The 18,810-nt window shown below is 43.8% G+C and overlaps 1 protein-coding gene across 3 annotated transcripts; it reads left to right on the top strand.

Annotated features, from left to right (window-relative positions):
• Positions 1-4,029: 4,029 nt before the first annotated feature.
• On the top strand, positions 4,030-17,560 carry slc39a6 (solute carrier family 39 member 6). 3 transcript variants are annotated; one of them, XM_005746345.2, is made up of 14 exons: positions 4,030-4,299; positions 4,662-4,801; positions 6,756-6,949; positions 7,118-7,637; positions 7,875-8,031; positions 9,210-9,317; positions 10,388-10,557; positions 11,245-11,269; positions 11,306-11,454; positions 12,446-12,530; positions 12,788-13,192; positions 13,982-14,062; positions 14,756-14,946; positions 15,452-17,560. In XM_005746345.2, the coding sequence occupies exons 3-14, from the start codon at positions 6,768-6,770 to the stop codon at positions 15,602-15,604; spliced, it is 2,226 nt and encodes a 741-aa protein (XP_005746402.1). In that variant the 5' UTR covers positions 4,030-4,299; positions 4,662-4,801; positions 6,756-6,767; the 3' UTR covers positions 15,605-17,560. The 3 variants fall into 3 exon arrangements, with proteins under 3 accessions (XP_005746402.1, XP_005746400.1, XP_005746401.1); XM_005746343.2 differs by having other exon boundaries at positions 4,031-4,299; positions 11,245-11,454; XM_005746344.1 differs by lacking the exons at positions 4,030-4,299; positions 4,662-4,801 and adding an exon at positions 4,808-5,218 and having other exon boundaries at positions 11,245-11,454.
• The last annotated feature ends 1,250 nt before the right edge of the window (positions 17,561-18,810 follow it).

Consider the following 18,810-nt stretch of genomic DNA (forward strand, 5'->3'; position numbering starts at 1 on the left):
ATTTTCGTTTCTTCTTCTACAGTCTGAGTTTACAGACCCTCTTAATCAAATATCGCTGATCCTTCAGGAGCCAAAAACATGTTTGTCTGTTGGTTTATATCACAAAACACGAGCTGCATTCAGTTCATCTGTTAACACGGACACAAAGATCAGGTGTGGACAGAATACTCAAACCGCTGTTTGTGCTGAGGGAGGGTTGGGAGACAGATTTGGGCGACAGGTGATTGTTTGGATCCATCTGGGCTCAGCGTTCAGCTCAGTGGGGAGTTATCTCCTCTGAGACCGAGCCGTCCCCAGCTGATCTTCTGTTATCTTTGTGCACAACGTGAGACTCTGAACTGCAAACATTTCACACTGAAGCGAAACCTGAACAGTAGCGCTGTGGTAAGAGTATTCAGCACACTGCACACATGTATGATGTTAAAAGACCTTTTCTGTGGTCACAGGAAAACAGGTCACAGCTGCAGGATTTTTCCAGTCAGGAATAGATAAGCAAAGTTCAGTGACAGGTGTGTTTGTTTCAGCACAAGCTGCACGAGTATTACCGAATCACCAACTGTGCAGGAAGGTTAAAGAGGCGGTTAACGTAAAAACAACGGCAAGGAGCTGCAAAAGAATTAGAGACACAAAGATGGTAAGAAACGAGGCGAATCAATAACAACTGACCACAGGGAGATCCACAACAAGAGAACTGTGATTAACTAAGATGAGCACAAAAAAATACAAAAAGGCACAAAATAGACACATGATGAACATAAAGAGACAAACATGTAAAAAAAGAGACGCAAAATGACAGCAGAGGCCTGCAGACAAGACAAAAAGAAGCAAATCAATGAGAGACATAAGCAGAGTCCAAACAGACACAGAAAGACACATAAAAATTAAAAATAACCCCCAAAACACAGAAACCAACAAAAAGACACAAAGGGGCAACAGACTGGTGCAAAATCACTGCAGAGAAACTCAAAAGTTCTGCACATGCGCATCAAAATGATACGAAAAAGCACAAAGTGACTGAAAAGAATCGCAGACAGACACAGAGCTCAGAGTTTTCCTTCTGCGTCGAGTCTGCAGCGCCATCGCACACAAGAATTTTATTTTTAACTGAAGATTTTTAACTGGTGTGTATTATTATGTTTACCAACTGCAGATGACCAATCATCTTCCTTCCCGCCCTCTAACCGTGACTCTAATCCTCTGAGAAACCAAAGTGATGCTGACTCTTCCCTCATTCATCCTCCTCTTCCTCCTTCAAACAGACCTGGACAGGACAGCGCTGTCACGTGATACCAGCGCTCAGTCACATGTTGCGCACTACTGGCCTCCTTAAGAATTCTGCAGTTCCCCTATGATGCATTCAAGTGCTGCTGGGATTTTCTGACTTATTGGGATCGATTAATTTTATTCTGCAAATGTAACAAAGATAATAAAACCCCCAGGGAGAAAAACTTTAAAGTTTGATTCTTTAAATATGAAAAACAGACCTGAAACATTTAGCTAACAAGCTAACCACGCACAGGGCTGCATGCCACAATCTGCGCTAACGTTAATGCGGTTATGGCGTTCATGTCATTTCAACGAGATTAACGCTGACAGCACTAGCTGATACAATGAACTACTGGTAACTGCAATCTCATAAATCTGAGTATAAATAACGTTGTTTTTTTTTGCCACAGGCAGCTTTAGTGTATTTCACCTGTTTTCAGTTTAATTATGAGCACAAAAAAAATGCAAGCAGGCTTTGTCTAAAGTGCTGTACCAGTATGACAGCAGCTGGAAACCTCAAACTCTCAGGAGAGACATTTAGAGGTCATTTCTAGCTGCAGTTAATGATACAGCTGATCAAACAGCAACATTGATGCTGGACTCAGGACTAAACATTTTGGTGTTAGTGTAGCAGATTTCAAATGGAAGACTACGTTGTGAGGACAGACACAGACTGGCTGGAAACTGGATTTATTTTCTAAAAGACAAAGTGCAGCAGCAAAATCAGTGTCACGCAGCAACAGCAGGCCTCTCCTCGTCCCTGTTTAGCACAAGTAAGGAACACATAGACGGATGGTGTAACAGATAAGAGGCAGTTCGTATTATTATTATTTTTCTCGTTCAAAGTAATCAAAAACACTTTGGCCATAAGAACTAATACTTAGTAAAGAAAACACATAATAGTACAGCGAGAGGAGCTACAGAAAGTGTGCCTTACCAGTGGGGAGTCCATGCAGCTCGGCCTGGGAACCCCCACACAGCATGTTTACAAATGGTGTCACACTGATTAATGCCCCACTTCAACAGTGACATGTGGAACTAGAGGTGGGAATCACTATGCATCCCACGATACGATATTATCACAATACTTAACGCACGATACGATATTATCACAATACTTAACGCACGATACGATATTATTGCAATTTTTTAAAAATATTTTGCGATATTCAGATTCTGTACATAAAGGTAAACTTTATCAATATTCATTTTATCTAATATCAAAGTCTCGCACTCAGTCTTTCTCTCATTTCAGTCAGTTTTATTGTTTGTATTACAGTCTAGTCCAACTTAACTGAATGCAAACATCTGGTACAATTATAGCTATTCTGAACTATGCAATTTATGAAAACTATGCAGCCCATTCAGCAACTGAAGAATTTGAAAGTAAATTAAAACAAAATATAATTTTACATTAAATAAAAAAGTTTTAAACTTAATTAAAATAAAACATGTCTTAAATGAAAATAAGTAAACTGTCATGTTTATTGCTGCCAAAAAACAAGTTAAACACATTTGACAGTGAAGGAATGTCAGGATTCTTGCTCAGAAAAAGGATCAACATGCTCTGAGCACAAAACCTGTTTTTGTAACAAAATATCGATTTCTGCTGTTGCTGTATCGATACATTATTAGCAAACAAAATATCACGATGCTACACAGTATCGATTTTTTCCCCCACCCCTATGTGGACCCTTAGTTTTACAAAAATTAACTTTACATAATAACAAAAATATACTATATACAATACAGTTTTGAGAATGTTCACACTCAGTATATTATATCTCAGCTACATTAGCATCTGCGCTAACGATTACTGCTGAAATTCAACAAATGTAAGAGAGCCACGTGCAGGTTTATGACCCTCAGCTAAAAGAGCTAAACTGTTATAATAAAACAATAAATCAAATTCACTGTGGTTTAAAGGCAAAGAGGAAATGTTTTAATCAATTATTAAATCATAGAAATATCAAAGGTGCATTAGTACGTCTGGTAATGACGCACAACAGATCAGCTGCTGCAGGCGAGTGACGATCTGTGAGGAGCAGACACAACCTGGCCCTCCAGTTAATGAAACCTATTTAAGAAATATTAGTCGAATAATAGAACTGGTCAAAAGGGATAAAATTATAAAAAAAATTATGATCAAAACAAAGAAATGTCCGTTAAAATGAAATGCACGATGAAGGCATTAAGCCAGAGCTCCTCTCAGACAGTGTGGTGCTGAACTGTGGAAGGCCTCATGAAGAATTTATAATTCAGCGTGAACGTTAAACAGCAAACAGTGAAAGAATTCAAACCAGGCGAACTCGTCTCAGTCAAACCAGGCGAACTCGTCTCAGTCGACATCCGAGCAGCAGAACTCTGATTTAACCGTTTTGTTCTTCAGGAAGACGATAATTACAGTAACTGAGGTGCCAAAAATCACTGTGAGCTTTCTATTCCTGCTTCTTGGCTCAAAGTGAGTCCCTGTAAACTATGAATCACTCTGCCATGTTATGTAGGACGGCTCATGCTTAGAATTTGCATTTTGCCTGTAAACACATTTTATACGCTGCACATATTTTGATTGAGCTCCGTGAGTCTGCTGAAATCGAGCCTTTTTATCTACATCGGTCAGTCTTTTCCTGCAAGGTGTCAGGAAATAAAGCACAGAAAAGATTCAGCTGTGAAAATTTACATTTTCATTGATAAATTGGAGTTTGTCATCGAAGCTGGCCTGTGCCATCAAAGTTTACTAATGAACGGTGAAACTGCAGTTCCTGGAATGGCCACTGGAGGCTGCCTACATGTTTAGTTAATCCTTTCATGTTTACAGCAGCTGCTACGGATAGTTCCCCCACAGTTTTTACACTTGGTTAAGGCTTAAAGTAAGGGAGCATGGCTGCTTATACTGGCAGGTGTTATGGCAAACTTATCCATGTCTGTGCGTTGCATCTGTACTGTTTTCTCCTGCAGCTCATTAGGATTAGTTGGTAAATTTGCTCTCCACCATCTGGCTCTAAATAAAACACCAGGACAGTGGCCAAAAACGTGAGTCCAGAAACCTGCAGGATCCTGTTAATTTGTGCTATATCTTGTATATAATATCCATTGTGATAATATATTTAAAGTTATTGTTTTGTAAAGCTATATGTAGCTTTTTTTGTATATTTCTGTTTCTTCAACTTCTTTTTTGTAGCTGATTGTTTAAAAAAATGACTATACGATGTATTGATGGCTCCATTTATCAGACTACTGATCCTATCTATATTTTTGGTAAAATTATGTGCAGAGCCTTTTTTTGTAAAATATGCAATCTAAATTGAAACATAGAGGTCAGATCTATTTCGTGACGGTAGCGTGCTCAGTTTGTCGTTATGCTAATCACCTTTCGTTTCCCTCCTTCTGCCCAGTCCTTTGTATGCTCAGATTTCCGGCAGCCAGTGAACGTAACGCATCCATCAGCCGTGGTTACCGGACCGAAGGGGACAGAGCGGCACCGTGAAGCGTTCATTCATCCCCGCAGAGGATAAAAGCAGCACAAGCTCTCATTGTAAGTGGTTTCAGTCATTGAAAAGGCTCGCTAAAAACCTCTCTGCGGCTGCCGGGAGCCCCAGCACGGCCGGTCCAGTCCGCTCCGCGCGGTGGCGGCAGGAGCTGGTGCTGATTTCCGGGTTGTCGTCTTTGTGCACACGGCACACGGCTGGTGCGGAGCGCACAAACCCAACGTGTTACTGTTTACCTCCAATGCGAGTTTGTGTTTCGGGTCAAATGCTGCTCGTACCACCGGGGATGTATTTTGTATGTTTTATTAGCCCTGTTTGAGCGGCCGAGCCTCGGCAGCACAAGGCCCAAGCCTGGCCCGGGTCACCTGGCAGATATCGTCTTTGAGCATCCTCCGAGAAATTTAAGAACTAACCAGCGGTAGCAGCGTAGCTAGCCGGCTAAACCACCGTTTAAAGGGGAGGAGGTGAGCGTCTGTGTGAGCGATATCGTCACTCATCGTTAACATTGGACACCGCACACTCGTATTCATTAATACTAATACGATCGGTTTCTTATTTTAAGCTAGCTTCCTAATGATCTAAACCAGCATCTGCTAACTTGGACGAACGGCACACCAAGATCCATTCAGAAAACGTCTAATTTTAACATTTCTCCTCGTGTCAAAGGACGCGTACTTCAAGTTTATTGTGATAAAATTCTTTATAAGCTGCTGCTTAGATCGGCTTAAAGGAAACCCTTTTTCTGCACAGTGATCTCATCTGCTGTGCAGTTTCCATCTGTCACGTTGTGAACACCGCGGTGGGCTGCCGGTGTTTAATCACGTTTCTATTGTCATTTATTCACTGTAACTGTGGCGCGCATCTGTTCCATCTGTAGTTACTTACTGGGTGGGTCTCGACTGCAAGTTCTTGCAATACTTGAAGTTGAGGACATTTAAACAGTAATGTTGCAGTGAGCACTGAAATCCCCTTTGACTCAGTGAACTGTTTTCACTTCCTTAGAAAAGCAGAGTCTCAGTCTGTTTCTTCGGTTTCTTATTTAGAGGGTGAAATGGTGAATCCTTTAAATAGAAACACAGACAGACATGAGTGAGTAAGCTGGGGAATTTCTGTGATTTCTGTTTATATGGCTACACTTGAGAATGGCGTCACCTATAGGCTGTGGGGAAATTACCACGCATTCGTGATTATGGATCCTTCATTAGTATCCTGTGATGAGTGCTGGAGCTTACTATTTTAATATTAGGTTTTAAGTGTAGATATTACATATAAATAGGTGATATAAATATGTAATAAGGGTTGTTTTTGATCAGTTACCCGTGGAGGAGGGGATTCTAAAACTGCGCCCTAGTTAAACCTAGCTAAAGCAAACGTAGTCTCAGAAGATAAATGTTACTTCAGATAATGAGTGCATTGGAAATCTGTTCAGATAATATGAGATAGACTCTATTTGTCTCAGAGATGGGAAATTTGCAGCAAAGTGGACGAAGCAGCATGCCTAAGAACAACAATACTGTGCAACAATCGAAGAGAATATACACTATACAAGGGAGAAGAAATTTATATCTATACACACAGTAGTGCAGTACACTGGTAGCAGAATATTAGTTTCAATGTTGGAGTTTATTTTTCGTCTATGATCACTGTTAATTAGTTAATGTCCCCAAATGATGCCCCATGCTTCATTGCTCTGTCTATAGAATAAATCAAACATCTTTTGGGAAATTTCATCAATAATTAAAAAGATTCAGTTTCATCTACTGCTCAGCTCTCCGGTGTACGAGGGGCAGCCAATCAGAAGAATTTTGGCTTCAGGTGGGAGGGGCTAATAACAGTTTGTGGAAGAGGATAAATTGAGGACCCAGGAAGGCCCAGGATAAGATGCCCACCGATTACACAAGGACTGTAATAGAGTCCAAGAATAAAACAAATGTAATCGTTTCACTCTGTGTTGCCTCTTCCTGACGTGTCAACATGTCTACCGTCTGTTTTTGTCCACAGGAAGAAGAGGAGATGAGTGCAGTTCTGGTTCTGATGTTTCTCTTCGCCGTGAGTAGCGACTCATTAGGCGCCGTTACAGACTGCAGCGGGTCCACGATGGAAACCAACAGCGCGGTTCGTTTACTGTCCTCTGTCGTCGACGCCCAGAGAGCCGAGCAGAGCCGGAGGGAACACCTGGAGGCTCTGTTCAACAGGTGAGCTCCTGGCAGTGAGACAGGTGGAGCTGGTCCAGCAGCTGGTTTGTTAGTCAGCAGCTGAAGTCATCGATCGTCAGTCTGTGTGTCAGCTGCACAGGTGGCTGCAGGCCTCACTCTCACATATATGCGCCATGTTTAATCGTTCTGTCCAATTAAATCTGACAGATATGGAGAAAACGGCACCATCTCTCTGGCCGGGTTGAAGCGCCTCCTTCAGAGTGTGGGGCTGGGTCGCATGAGGACTGTTATGGTGCAGCATCACGAGCAACCCGGACACCATCACCACCACCACCACCACCAGCACAAAGGCCACCACCATCACCACCATCCCCATGAAAGCAATTCTGATCACCTAAAACACCTTTCACAGCCCCAGAAGTTTCCAGACACCCCCGACAACCACGACGGTGCCGTGGGAAAGAAAAGCGAGGATCCAGATAGTCGTCTAAACCTCTATGACAAGAAAACCACAGTGGCGGCGGTGGCTCAGGAGGTCGGCACCACGGTGACATACAGAGCTCAGCACGTGGTGAAACAACAAGATGGAAGCCAGGGGCGACCGTCAGGGGAACAAACGACCAGGATCGCCATCACTGAGAGCCAGACACAAGCAACCGCAAGCAGCGACAGCGAGCATGACCGCGATCAGGATCGTCCCCACGGCCGCAGCCAGAACGGTTCAGAGGTACGATACTGGTTTCTGGCTCAGTCCCAGTCAGCAAATCAGCTGATGTCAGCTGAGATGTTTGTACTCGTACACGTGATAAATCAAGGCTCTTATCAGGTGTTTTCTTTAAACTGCTTTAATCCTGCGTTTCTTCTGTATCTGCAAGCCGCTTTGCAACCTGCGTGCACCTCTGTGGTCTTCGTCTCTTTAAATCTGTCTTTACTCAATGTTGTTGTTTCATTTTTCCCCCTCTAGTGTCTGAACGCCTCCTTCATCCTCTCCTCGCACGGGATGTCTCAGGAGGCGGGCGTCACGCTCAGAGACTTCAGCTTTCTTTGCCCCGCCCTCCTCAACCAGATCGATGGAGGAGCGTGCGTGCTGCACGGAGACGCCTCGGCACACGGGGCGAGAGGTAGGACCAAAACTCCTCATCAGTATCTCCAGGAAAATGTGTGCAGCTGCTGACTGATCATCACTTCGGTGTTTCATACCAGAGAAATAATAAGAAAGCAGAACAAGAAAAACAAGCATTTTATTTTTTGTTGAGTCGAGATTTTCTTGCCTCTGCTGCAAAATCGAATGACTGACGTCTTCTTTAAGCAGACTCTAGCTGCTCTTTGTTTGAAGCTGTTGGGCTGAACGGTGAACCTGGCTCAGCGTTTGCGGCACTTTGTTGGATCTTCTGGTAAAATCACATTCCTGTTGCATGACTCGCTCGCTCCGAGTGTGACAGTGAACACGTCTGTTTGACTCCGGAGAGCGCCGACTCTGTCCTGGAATCAACAGGCTGCTCAGTCACGTCACCAATCAGAATCATTTTGGTAACTCGATTATTTTACACAGTTATTCTTTAAGAAACGTGCTGTTACTGAACTTCAACACGGGACCCTTTACAGGCAGTTTCTTTAACCGTCACTATAATTCAAATGAAACCAAACAAAAACGAGGTGGAGGAGGACAGGTTCATCTGGTCAGGCGGTGGGCCTCTATTGTGACTCCAAAGGTAAAGGGTAGTGATGAGTTAGCTGGAAATAATAACTAAATGTGAAGTGAACGGCTGGCAGGAAGGAAAGAAAAGAAGGAACATTGAATGCAGCACGGTCTTTGTTTTATCACCAAACATTTGGATTCAAATTAACATAGTTTTGCTCCCAGTGCAGCTCCGTCTGTCTCCAGGCCTTCGAACATCTGAGGAAAGTTCCCACCAGGATTAAACCCCTCAGGCAGGACTGCAGCTGATTACTGCTGTCAGACTCTGACTTTGTGGTCTGATTGCTGTGATCTGGATATTTTGACCCTGATATTTGATTCGATGGCTGGAAAAAACAGATCCGAGTGTTTGGGAAATGTTGCCACCGACTGGGAATCAGGAGCATTTTGTATTTTTTGATGAACTGTTTGCTTATCATCATCATCATCAGTGTGTTTGTGTTGAGTGTAAGCCTGTGGTGTTTAATCTGGTGAACCAGTTTAAACCAGTTACACTCTGTCACAGTGTCCCGTCCTCTGACCTCAGCCTTACGGCTCTTTGAATTTGTAAGAATGAAGTAATAACTTCTGAATTTCATCTTTCCTTCTTCCTGTTTTTAGAGCACAAGCATCACAAGCATGCTCACGGTCACCATGGAGACCACAACCACTCAGACCACGACCACAGTGAGCACATGGGCGGGGAGAACAGCAGAAACATCACCACGGGTACGTTTAATGTGAGCCGTCCGCACCACCTAATCCTCCTCAGTGTGGGAGGAAAGTTAAACTCAGAAATATTATTATTAATAATATTTCTGCTAATATGAAATGTAAACACGGTATTTGTATCACACTTTTTAAAATGCAGTCATAAAGTTTGGATATGAACATAAAGAACTGGACATATTCTAAAATGCAAACACATTCAAGCACATGTATAAACTGAAGTCTGCAGTACAATATGTCGATACGACGACGGTCTGAGGAGACTGAGGCATGTTTTTAAGTTATCAGCTGACAGTAAAAGAAACAAGACTGGGTGTCAAATCTGAACCCTGGTGAAAAACAACTCTGGAGGTTCTTAGCAGGAGGTTTGATGCTGCTGCGAGGAGGCCGTGTAATGACCGAGCTCACTGTACAAACACTGAGACTGAGCTTGAACATTAAAACATCCAGTTAGTGGAAGTTGTGAAGCGTTCACTGAGGTCAGAGAAGCTGCTGATGTATTCAGGAAGCCACAGCTGTGTGTCAACAGCGTAGTAATCGTAAGAAGGATGGATGACGACATGTAGTCTGTAAATGTAATTGTGAAATGTCCGATAGTGTGATGAAAATGATCTGACAGCGCTGGTGTCAGACGCTGCAGATGAATCAAACTAAAACTGATTATTCATCGAGCAGCTCCGTTTGCAGACTCGTGTCAGGTGAGAGCATCTTTGAAGTGGAATTTGTGGTCCCGTGAACGTGTCCGTCCAGCGGTCTGCGGTTACTGTTTGCACAGCAACAGAAAGCTGAGCTGCTGGACGTGGACGACCTGTAGAGTTCATCAGGGAAAGAACGAATAAATGATCAAAGATAAAAATACAGTGAGGACACTTCAGACTGCGACTGCTCGAGGGCCTCTGTGCTGCTGCAGCAGAGTGAAACCAGGTCATGACTCAGGGATCGCTCTGGGTCGGCACTGAGTTTGTGCCTGAAGTTGAAGAACCACAGCGTCGTGTGCTGGAAGCAGAGACGGTGCGGTGTTTTCTGTCAGCAGCGTTTTGATCTTCCTGAAGCTTGTGTTTGTGTTGCAGCGTGGGTCGGCGGGTTCCTCTCCATCACCATCATCAGCTTGCTGTCTCTGCTCGGCGTCGTCCTCATCCCGCTCATGAACAAAGTTTTCTTCAAGTTCCTCCTCAGCTTCCTGGTGGCGCTGGCCGTGGGCACGCTGAGCGGCGACGCCTTCCTGCACCTCATCCCTCACGTGAGTCCCTGCAGAGCGCGACCACCTGACTCACAGGAAGTCTTACAACACGTGACGTTCATGCTCTCAAGTTAAAGTGATCAATGACTTCAGCTGTTGAACGCAGCGGCGAGCGAGCCAGCAGACAGAGGCTGCTTAGCTGCACGTTTGTAAATCTACTGCAGCCGTGAGGTGAAGCGAGTGTTCGAATCCTTTTTTTATCAAATTTGACTCTTTGTCGAGCTCTAAAACCAAACCTGATCTATCAGGTAGATCACGTCTCTGATTCTAATCAGCAGCCGGCTGATTGATCAGCCTCTAATTATTCTATTATTTTATCATAGTCTTCATTTTTCCAGTTAAAACTCACTGAGACTGTAAACGTCTTGTTCAAGAGCGATGTGGACAAAAGGGAAGCGGCCATTGCAGCATGTTCACACATTCTTAGACACACGCAGACTCCACACATTATAAATGAGGATCATATGTCACGTGTGTGACATCATACGCATTCAAAGATCACAACAAGCACAACTTTCAATTATTTTTTTAAGAACAGTCAGATAAAGAACATTTTGTAACCGTTTACAGAGATTTGTGAGTTTTTCTGTTTGCTTTTGTTCTGATAATAAAGAGCTTCATCATCATCATCAGTCGATGTGTAAACATACATATTTATGCTAAGCTAAGCTAACGCTGTGTGATCAGTCTCAGGGAGGCCACCATCACCACCACGACGACGCAGCGATGACGGGACACCATCACCACGACGACGACGCAGCGATGACGGGACACGAGCACGAGGAGAACCTGGACGCGGTGTGGAAGGGCCTGACGGCTCTGAGTGGCGTCTACTTCATGTTTCTCATCGAGCACTTCCTGACGCTCGGAAAGATGTACAAGGACAAGAAACAGAAGGTCAGAGACGGCGAGTTTCTCTAACAGTCAGAATGACGTTTAACACTCCTGATTCCTGGTGTTTGTGCAGACAAACTGACCGTTTAACACACTGAGACCTGAGTCACATCATGCAGCCCGCTCTTACTTAGAATTTAGTTACTTTAAAGCCCTCAGTTAATAACCAAAGGTCAGAACAGAGCATCGTACAGGCAGACCTCCACACAGACGGCTCACGACGGCCTGTTTGTCCAAACATCCTGATGTCAAAGTTCAGGATCTTTCTTCGGGGCTTTGCACAGATCTTTGAGACAGCTTCACAGACGTGTGGGAGATTTCATTAAAAAGCTCTTTGATCACATAGTTTACATGCAGTGTGCGGCGCAGCCTTCTGCCATGAAATTGGATGAACACAAACACCTCAAAATTTCAGTTTTTCACAAAAATCCCCGACTCAGCTCAAACACTTTGAGGTTTGGCTCCGAGGAACTTATTTTGCCGTCGTCGCCTTTTTTCAGCTGAGGGAGTTTCTGAAGTCCGCCTCCCCTGCGTGGCTGCAGATCGCCGCCGGCGTTTGGTTTCAACATGACTTTGCAGTTTTGTACTTTTTCAAACGTCATGAAAAATCGATGCATCCTCTGTTTACGCTTTGCAACGATACAGTCGGACACGAACGGTCTGCTTTAGCATCAGCTTTCCTTCTCTGTGCATTTCTATGACAGAGAGAGTTAATTGGGACACTTTGCACACAGCAGCTACAAAGTTGAACAATAAGTCTTTGTAACATGTTGATTTTCTGTTCTGATTGTTCACTCTTAAAGGAACTATTTATTTCTCATCTCATGGGTTTTTTGTTGAGAAATTGGTGTCTGACTTGGAGGTAAAATGAAGGCCTTTAAGCATACATGGTAATTGTAAATATTCTGACCTACAAACCTTCGTGCTGCTGTCAGAAAACTGTAAACTGGTCCTTTCATGTTGATGTTGATGAGTTTGTACGAACTCCACGCAGATCCAGAAGAAGTGTGATCAGAACGAGAACGCGGATCCAGAGAAACAGCCGGCGCTGGAGGAGAACAGCGTGAAGCCGAGTGAAGGTGAAATATTTCGTGTTTTGTTCAACAACTCAAAGTGAAGCCAAGCGTCACTCGAGCCGAGAGCTGAGATGTGTTTCTGTATGGAGGCTTGTGTCAGCTTGGTGCATGTTAACAACTGTGATGTCACGTTTGGCGTGAAGGCTTTAAGAGCTGCAGCTCGATCCACCACAGAGAACAGAGCTCTGACCTCTGAAACGGCGCAGGCGGAGGTCGACCTCCCGGCCTAACCTGACCAGATCTCCATATTGTGTCTCCAGATGTGGAGACTAACGGCGCCAGCACGTTTGGCGACCACTCGAGCAGCCTGCACGGCAGCAACGTGGCGGAGGAGGAGCAGGTGATGCTGGCGCCGCAGGTGTCCGTCGTTTCGCCGCAGGCTTACGGCCGAGCGTCGGGGAGCGCCGCTAACTACACCGACGAGGACTGCGAGAACAAATGCCACTCCCACTTCCATGACACGGTTGGCCAGACGGACAGCAGGCACCACCACCACCACGACTACCATCACATCCTGCACCACCACCACTCTCAGAACCACCACCCGCACAGCCACTCCCACTCCTACTCGGAGCAGCACTTCCAGGAGGCCGGAGTGGCCACGCTGGCCTGGATGGTCATCATGGGAGATGGACTGCACAACTTCAGCGACGGCCTCGCTATCGGTGAGTAGAAGGGTCACAACCCGTGATGTCACTTCCTCTTTAGCTTCAGTTTTTTGTCTTGAACTCGTTTAACAGCAAACACACCAGTTTCTAACCAATCAGAGCCCAGCAGGGTTGGTTTGACGTGAATAAACATGGTGCTGAGAGTTTGTCATGTCACCACAGGAAGTGACCATTCAACAAGTCATCAGTTGGATGTTTGTCTGCAGGAGAGAGATGAAGTTATATTTGTGAGGGTGTTAAAAACTAAATATGTGGTTTTGTTGTCACTGATGGGGATGAAACTCTTGAACCTCAGCTTAAGGAACCAGTCAGTGTCTGATTACACCTGAGGCAGGTGTGAGTGGGCGTGGTCTGCAGTGATAGGCAATACAATATGGACCCAAACAGGGCGGGGCCTAAAATGGATCCCTGTGGAACGCCGCAGACCGAAGAAGCTGTTTCAGAAAGCTGATGGAAAACAAGCTGTTAGTCAGATATGAGCTGAACATACTCAGTGCGTTACCACGGATACCAAAAGACAGGAAATCAACAGTTTGAAGTCTGGAAGCGAGACTGGCGATGACAGAAATCATCGTCACAGAGTAGGTTAGAAAGTTGGTGCACAGCATATTTAACATCCTTGACCACTGACGGCAGAGTTAGTAATGTTAGAACAAACTGGTGACTAAAGTGAAACGTCAGGAGGATTCACCCTCAGCCACGGTAAACAGTGACATGAAGGTGTGCATTTTCATGCTGATGTTTGCCTCTTGCTGCTGCTGGTTTGTAATATTTATCTGTTTGCAGGCGCTGCGTTCACTGAGGGTCTGTCCAGCGGTCTCAGCACGTCTGTGGCTGTTTTCTGCCACGAGCTGCCTCATGAGCTGGGTGAGACTTTTTCATCTTATCTCAGTGGAACATTTTCTCTGTAAGCCTCAGTCTTATCTACATAAAGTCCTTTATTGTTGCAGTGGAGTAAAGAGATATTGGCTTTGAAAGAGTGAAAAAACCCTTCTTTCAGACTTTTAAACATCTGTTCATTTAAATATGGAAACCTTTCACTGGGAGGTCACAGCGTGTTTATTTTGTTATGAAATCAAAATCAAAAATCAGGCACTTAATTCACAGCCTGCATGTGTTGGTTGCAGCTGATTCCTGCATTGTGCAGTCGTTTTGAAGCAGTAACATCACAGTAAGAGACAGACAAGGTTTAAATGTGTTGAACAGCAGAAGCTGAAGAGCTCGTTCCTCTCTGCAAACGCAACACAGCTCACTTACTCAACCACCTGAAAATACACCACAAACTGCACGATCTTTAATGCATGAAGGCAAAGAGAAACAGTGCAGTGGCTGCAAGGCTGAACCAACCAACACCAGCTCAGAGCGAGCTGTGCAGCACGTCTGTCTTTCTGCACAGTCCTGCTCTTGATTCTTTTCACGTGTTTCTCTGATGTTAGTTTGATTTATTAGTTATCCTGTCCTTGGTCTGATCCTTAATTTAGTTCACGCTCAGAGGTTTTATCCACATCCATCATGCGGGTGCAGCAGTCGTAGTGAGTAACAGTCTTCTCCGATTCTCAGGTGACTTTGCGGTGCTCCTGAAGGCCGGCATGACGGTGCGTCAGGCCATTCTTTACAACGTGCTGTCGGCCATGATGGCCTACCTGGGCATGATCACCGGGATTTTGATTGGACACTACGCCGAGAACATCTCCACGTGGATATTCGCCCTCACAGCCGGGCTCTTCATGTACGTGGCCCTGGTGGACATGGTAAGTGAGCATTACCCTTCAGCCAATCAAAAGGGAGCATCCACTCTGACATCCTGATCCACAGAGCGAGAGGTTCACTTTTAATACTGTGAAATTTAAATGAATATTCCACATAAAAAATGTTCCTTTTGCTTGACACTAAATGCAGAGTTCAGCCTGAGATGAAGATACTGCCATCATTTTATTGGCATCTCATAAATCGTAAAAATCCCGTCATATAAATGTCTGTACGTCTGAAAAACAGCTGCAGGAGGGTTTAGTGCCGGAAAACACAGCAGAGCTTCTTTCTCCTGAACAAAGGCGCCCTCTCGTGGCTGTCGCCCTGCTCTACACTCTAGAAAAGCTTATTCGAATTTTCTTTACCGCCTAGAGGTGTAACCGAGTACTGCAGCAGATGTGCGGTGCATTGTCCGTTCATTTAAACTAACGTCTCCTCCTCCTTCATGGGAAAAGTTCCTGTTTTCTGCAGAGGGTCTGTGAGCCTGAGACAGTTTTCTTCTTTCAGGTCCCCGAGATGCTGCACAATGACGCCGGCGACCACGGCTTCAGCCACTGGGGCTTCTTCCTCCTCCAGAACGCCGGCATCCTGCTGGGCTTCTGCATAATGCTGCTAATCGCCATTTTTGAGCACAAAATCCAGCTGGACCTGGGATACTGAGAGAGAGGCAGTCCTGAGCTTCACGTGCATTCCAGTACCGCCATCAGAGTTGTAGTGTTTTTTTTAATTGTTGTTGATAGACGCCTTGAGTTAGTTTTTAGTTGTGAAGCAGGAAAGCAGCAGCTGAACTGAGCCCGTCTGCCAGAGCCGCTGAGGCGCCGACCTCGGCCGGCTGGAGGTCAGCTGTTTAAAAAGGGTTCAGAAATATTTTTTTAAGTTTTTTCTTTGTGTTAAACTTGTAGCTGTTTTTGTCTTTGTCAACAAACTTGCACGACCATCACAAGTGGGAAACACCTGGAGTCCTTCCAGGATCGCCTGTCACCAGTTATCGTTTCATATTTATGAAGAATTCATGAAGGAGAAACTGTTGCTTTCAGCCGCCCGGAGCTCTTCTGAGGAACCTGTTTTATTCTGCTTTTGTGTCTGTTTTTCTTCTTCTGCTGCTGCTGAGTGAGCCCGATCAGTGTTACAGTCTTATCACAGCAGTTTTTCCTTTTCTCTGCGACGCTCTGGACAGATTTCTTCGTCACAGGCTGAAAGTGAGAGTGACGTTCACGTTGCTTCAGTGTCTTCCTCTCACTCAGGTCATCAGCCAGTGTCTGAAGCCGCAGTTTGAAATCTGTCAGTTAATTTTAAATCCTGTGGGTTTAATTAATCTTTAAATATAAATATTTGCCAACAAGTAACCGTTACACTGAGTTTTAAAGGTGTTTGCAGCCAGCTGAGTTGTGCTGGTTGTGAACACCTTTGTTTAGCTGAAGTTAAACTCTGGAACTCATTTAAGGAAGTTGAACTTTCCGTTTCCTGTCACCAGCTGGAAGTCCGTCCAGTTAATGAGAAATCTGCGACATCTCCGTCTGTTCATGTTACCTGAGCTCTCTACAGGATGAAATCACAGACAGGCTTCAGATCTGATATAGAAATGAGTGAGTATAAAATAAATCTTCTGTTAATCGACTAAAATTTCTGACGTGTAAACGATCCGCTCGTTCCTGTGGAGACTGTTTTTAAAGAAAAACAGTTTTTGTTCCTGTCGTCGAAACAGTCGGTTCATGAAAAAAGAAATGATTACAATCAAAAAGGGGAAACTGAGCAGTCTGCTTTTTTCATTTAAAGTTCTGCTTTTTACATTTATTTGATTGTTAAGAGTTAATGTGGCAGCTCAACGTAAAACAAATATTTCTAACAAGTCTCTGTTACGGCCTCGTGCTCCGGCTGAACGTGGACTCGTTTCGAAGCATCTTGTTTTAAAGGTTCGCGGTTCGTTTTTCAGACGCTGCTCGGAGGTTTAGGTCAAATCACGTTTTCCTCTTAAAAGAAGAAAAATCACCTCAAAGAAAAAGTTCAGACTCTCACTGTGCTCGTTACATGTGGACCATTATGTGTGTAGTACTTCAAAAGTATGCAGTTCATTTGACTTCCTGTGATGTTGATTGTGAAGATCGAGGATCATACAACACGTGTTTAAAAATAAAAAAGAAGTGGTTTTAAATTTGTGGGGAAAAGTACGGAAACCGAAAAGTTTGTGTGTTTAATGCTTCTGTTCATGAAAGGTGGATAAAATATACAGAAAGGACAAACAGCTCTGCGGTGACTGTTTCGTTCAGATTTCATGCTCTTCCATGTTTGGCCTGTGAAATCATCATTTTTACTTGTTTTCCGTATTTTATTTAAACAAAGTTTTTTTTCTGTTTGTGGTAACACAAAGTAAAAGCTGTCGTTTCTGTATCACTGAGAAACAACCAGCTCACACCTCAAAACCTCCTGGAGCTCGTCTGCACTCTGCATCCTCAGTTACTGGTGATTAAACAGATGTATATTTATGGTTCTGCAGAGCTGTTTCAACCTGTTATTTTGTCCTCCCCTCTCGCCGACCGCAGAGCCCTTCAGGCAGCTTTGATGTCGACTCGCTGTGCTCTGACATTCCTGAACACCAATAAACTTCACACTTCACACCACCTGCTGCTCTGTGCGTCTGCTTTGGCTTGATTTTAGTTGTTAATCTTTCGATTGAGGTCACATTTGAACGTTATAAAAATCACGTTCGTTTTTGAACTGATATGGAACAAATAACTGTTTTTTTTTTAGTTACAACATTTACAACTATTAGCGCTGTCAGCGTTAATCTTGTTAAAATGAAGTTAACGCTGTAACTGTTTTAACGCGCCAAATCTCCGTCAGCGAGTTAGCGTGGATCGCCCTGCGCGTGGGGCTGGACGGCGTTGATGCGCATCAATGCGGTTATGCCGTTAACGTCATTTTAACGAGATTAACGCTGACAGCACTAATAACTATAAAATAACATGAAACATTTTGGTCCCTAGTGAAGATGGGAACTGATAAGAATTTAGTGGCTGATTTGATTATGAATAACACATAAATTTAATTTCTCATTGATTCTCTTATCGATTTTCATTGGCTTCTTATCGGCGCTGCTTTGAGAGTCACTACCATTGCTAAGCAGAAATTAATTCAAAGACATGACATTCAGTCTAGTTTATTTCCTCTGGGAATACAGAGGAATATTTCCTCTGGCTAGCTTTATGTTAGCATGCTGTCTGCGCAGGTCCTTACAAATAGCCAAAGTTGTGTTAGCAGGATGTGCAATAAAAAGTAAGTAAGGTCCATATTCCTGCAGCACATTACTGTTGTGTCTCTGCACATGAACTGAAATCAGCTGATTGTAGCAGGTGGAACCAATAAGAGGAATCAGTAGGCAATAAATGATTCCACTAGCAATTCCAAGGAAATGAACTACTGGAACAGATTCTCATCCCCAGTCATTTTGAAGACATGCACTTTGTGTGTGGGTGAAGATTACAGATGGTCTGTATTATAACAATATATTGTATAACAATATTAACACAGTTAAAACAGTAAACATCTAAAACTATTAGCACCTTCACATAAAGAATTCATTCTTTAAAAAAATTTTTTTAAAACTGGAATTTAACCAGTCAGTTTTAACTAAAACCAGCAGACACACTTTCAGATGCACCTCAATTATCAGAAAATAGCTCAGTTATTTTCCAGAGTCTGTGTGAAACTGATGTGTAATAAACTTCACCTGAACAGAATTTAATGACAACATTTTATTTATTTTTCTACACAATCTATGCAGGTGTGTTTGGTTTCTTTAAACTTGTTACAGAGACTCAGGTAGCATCACTTCCTTATTCCAGCATTGGTTTACATCACTATTGGAG

The sequence above is a fragment of the Pundamilia nyererei genome, unplaced genomic scaffold, assembly GCF_000239375.1.
Source record: "Pundamilia nyererei isolate P.nyererei 1_Seehausen unplaced genomic scaffold, PunNye1.0 scaffold00177, whole genome shotgun sequence".
Taxonomy (NCBI): Eukaryota; Metazoa; Chordata; class Actinopteri; order Cichliformes; family Cichlidae; genus Pundamilia; species Pundamilia nyererei.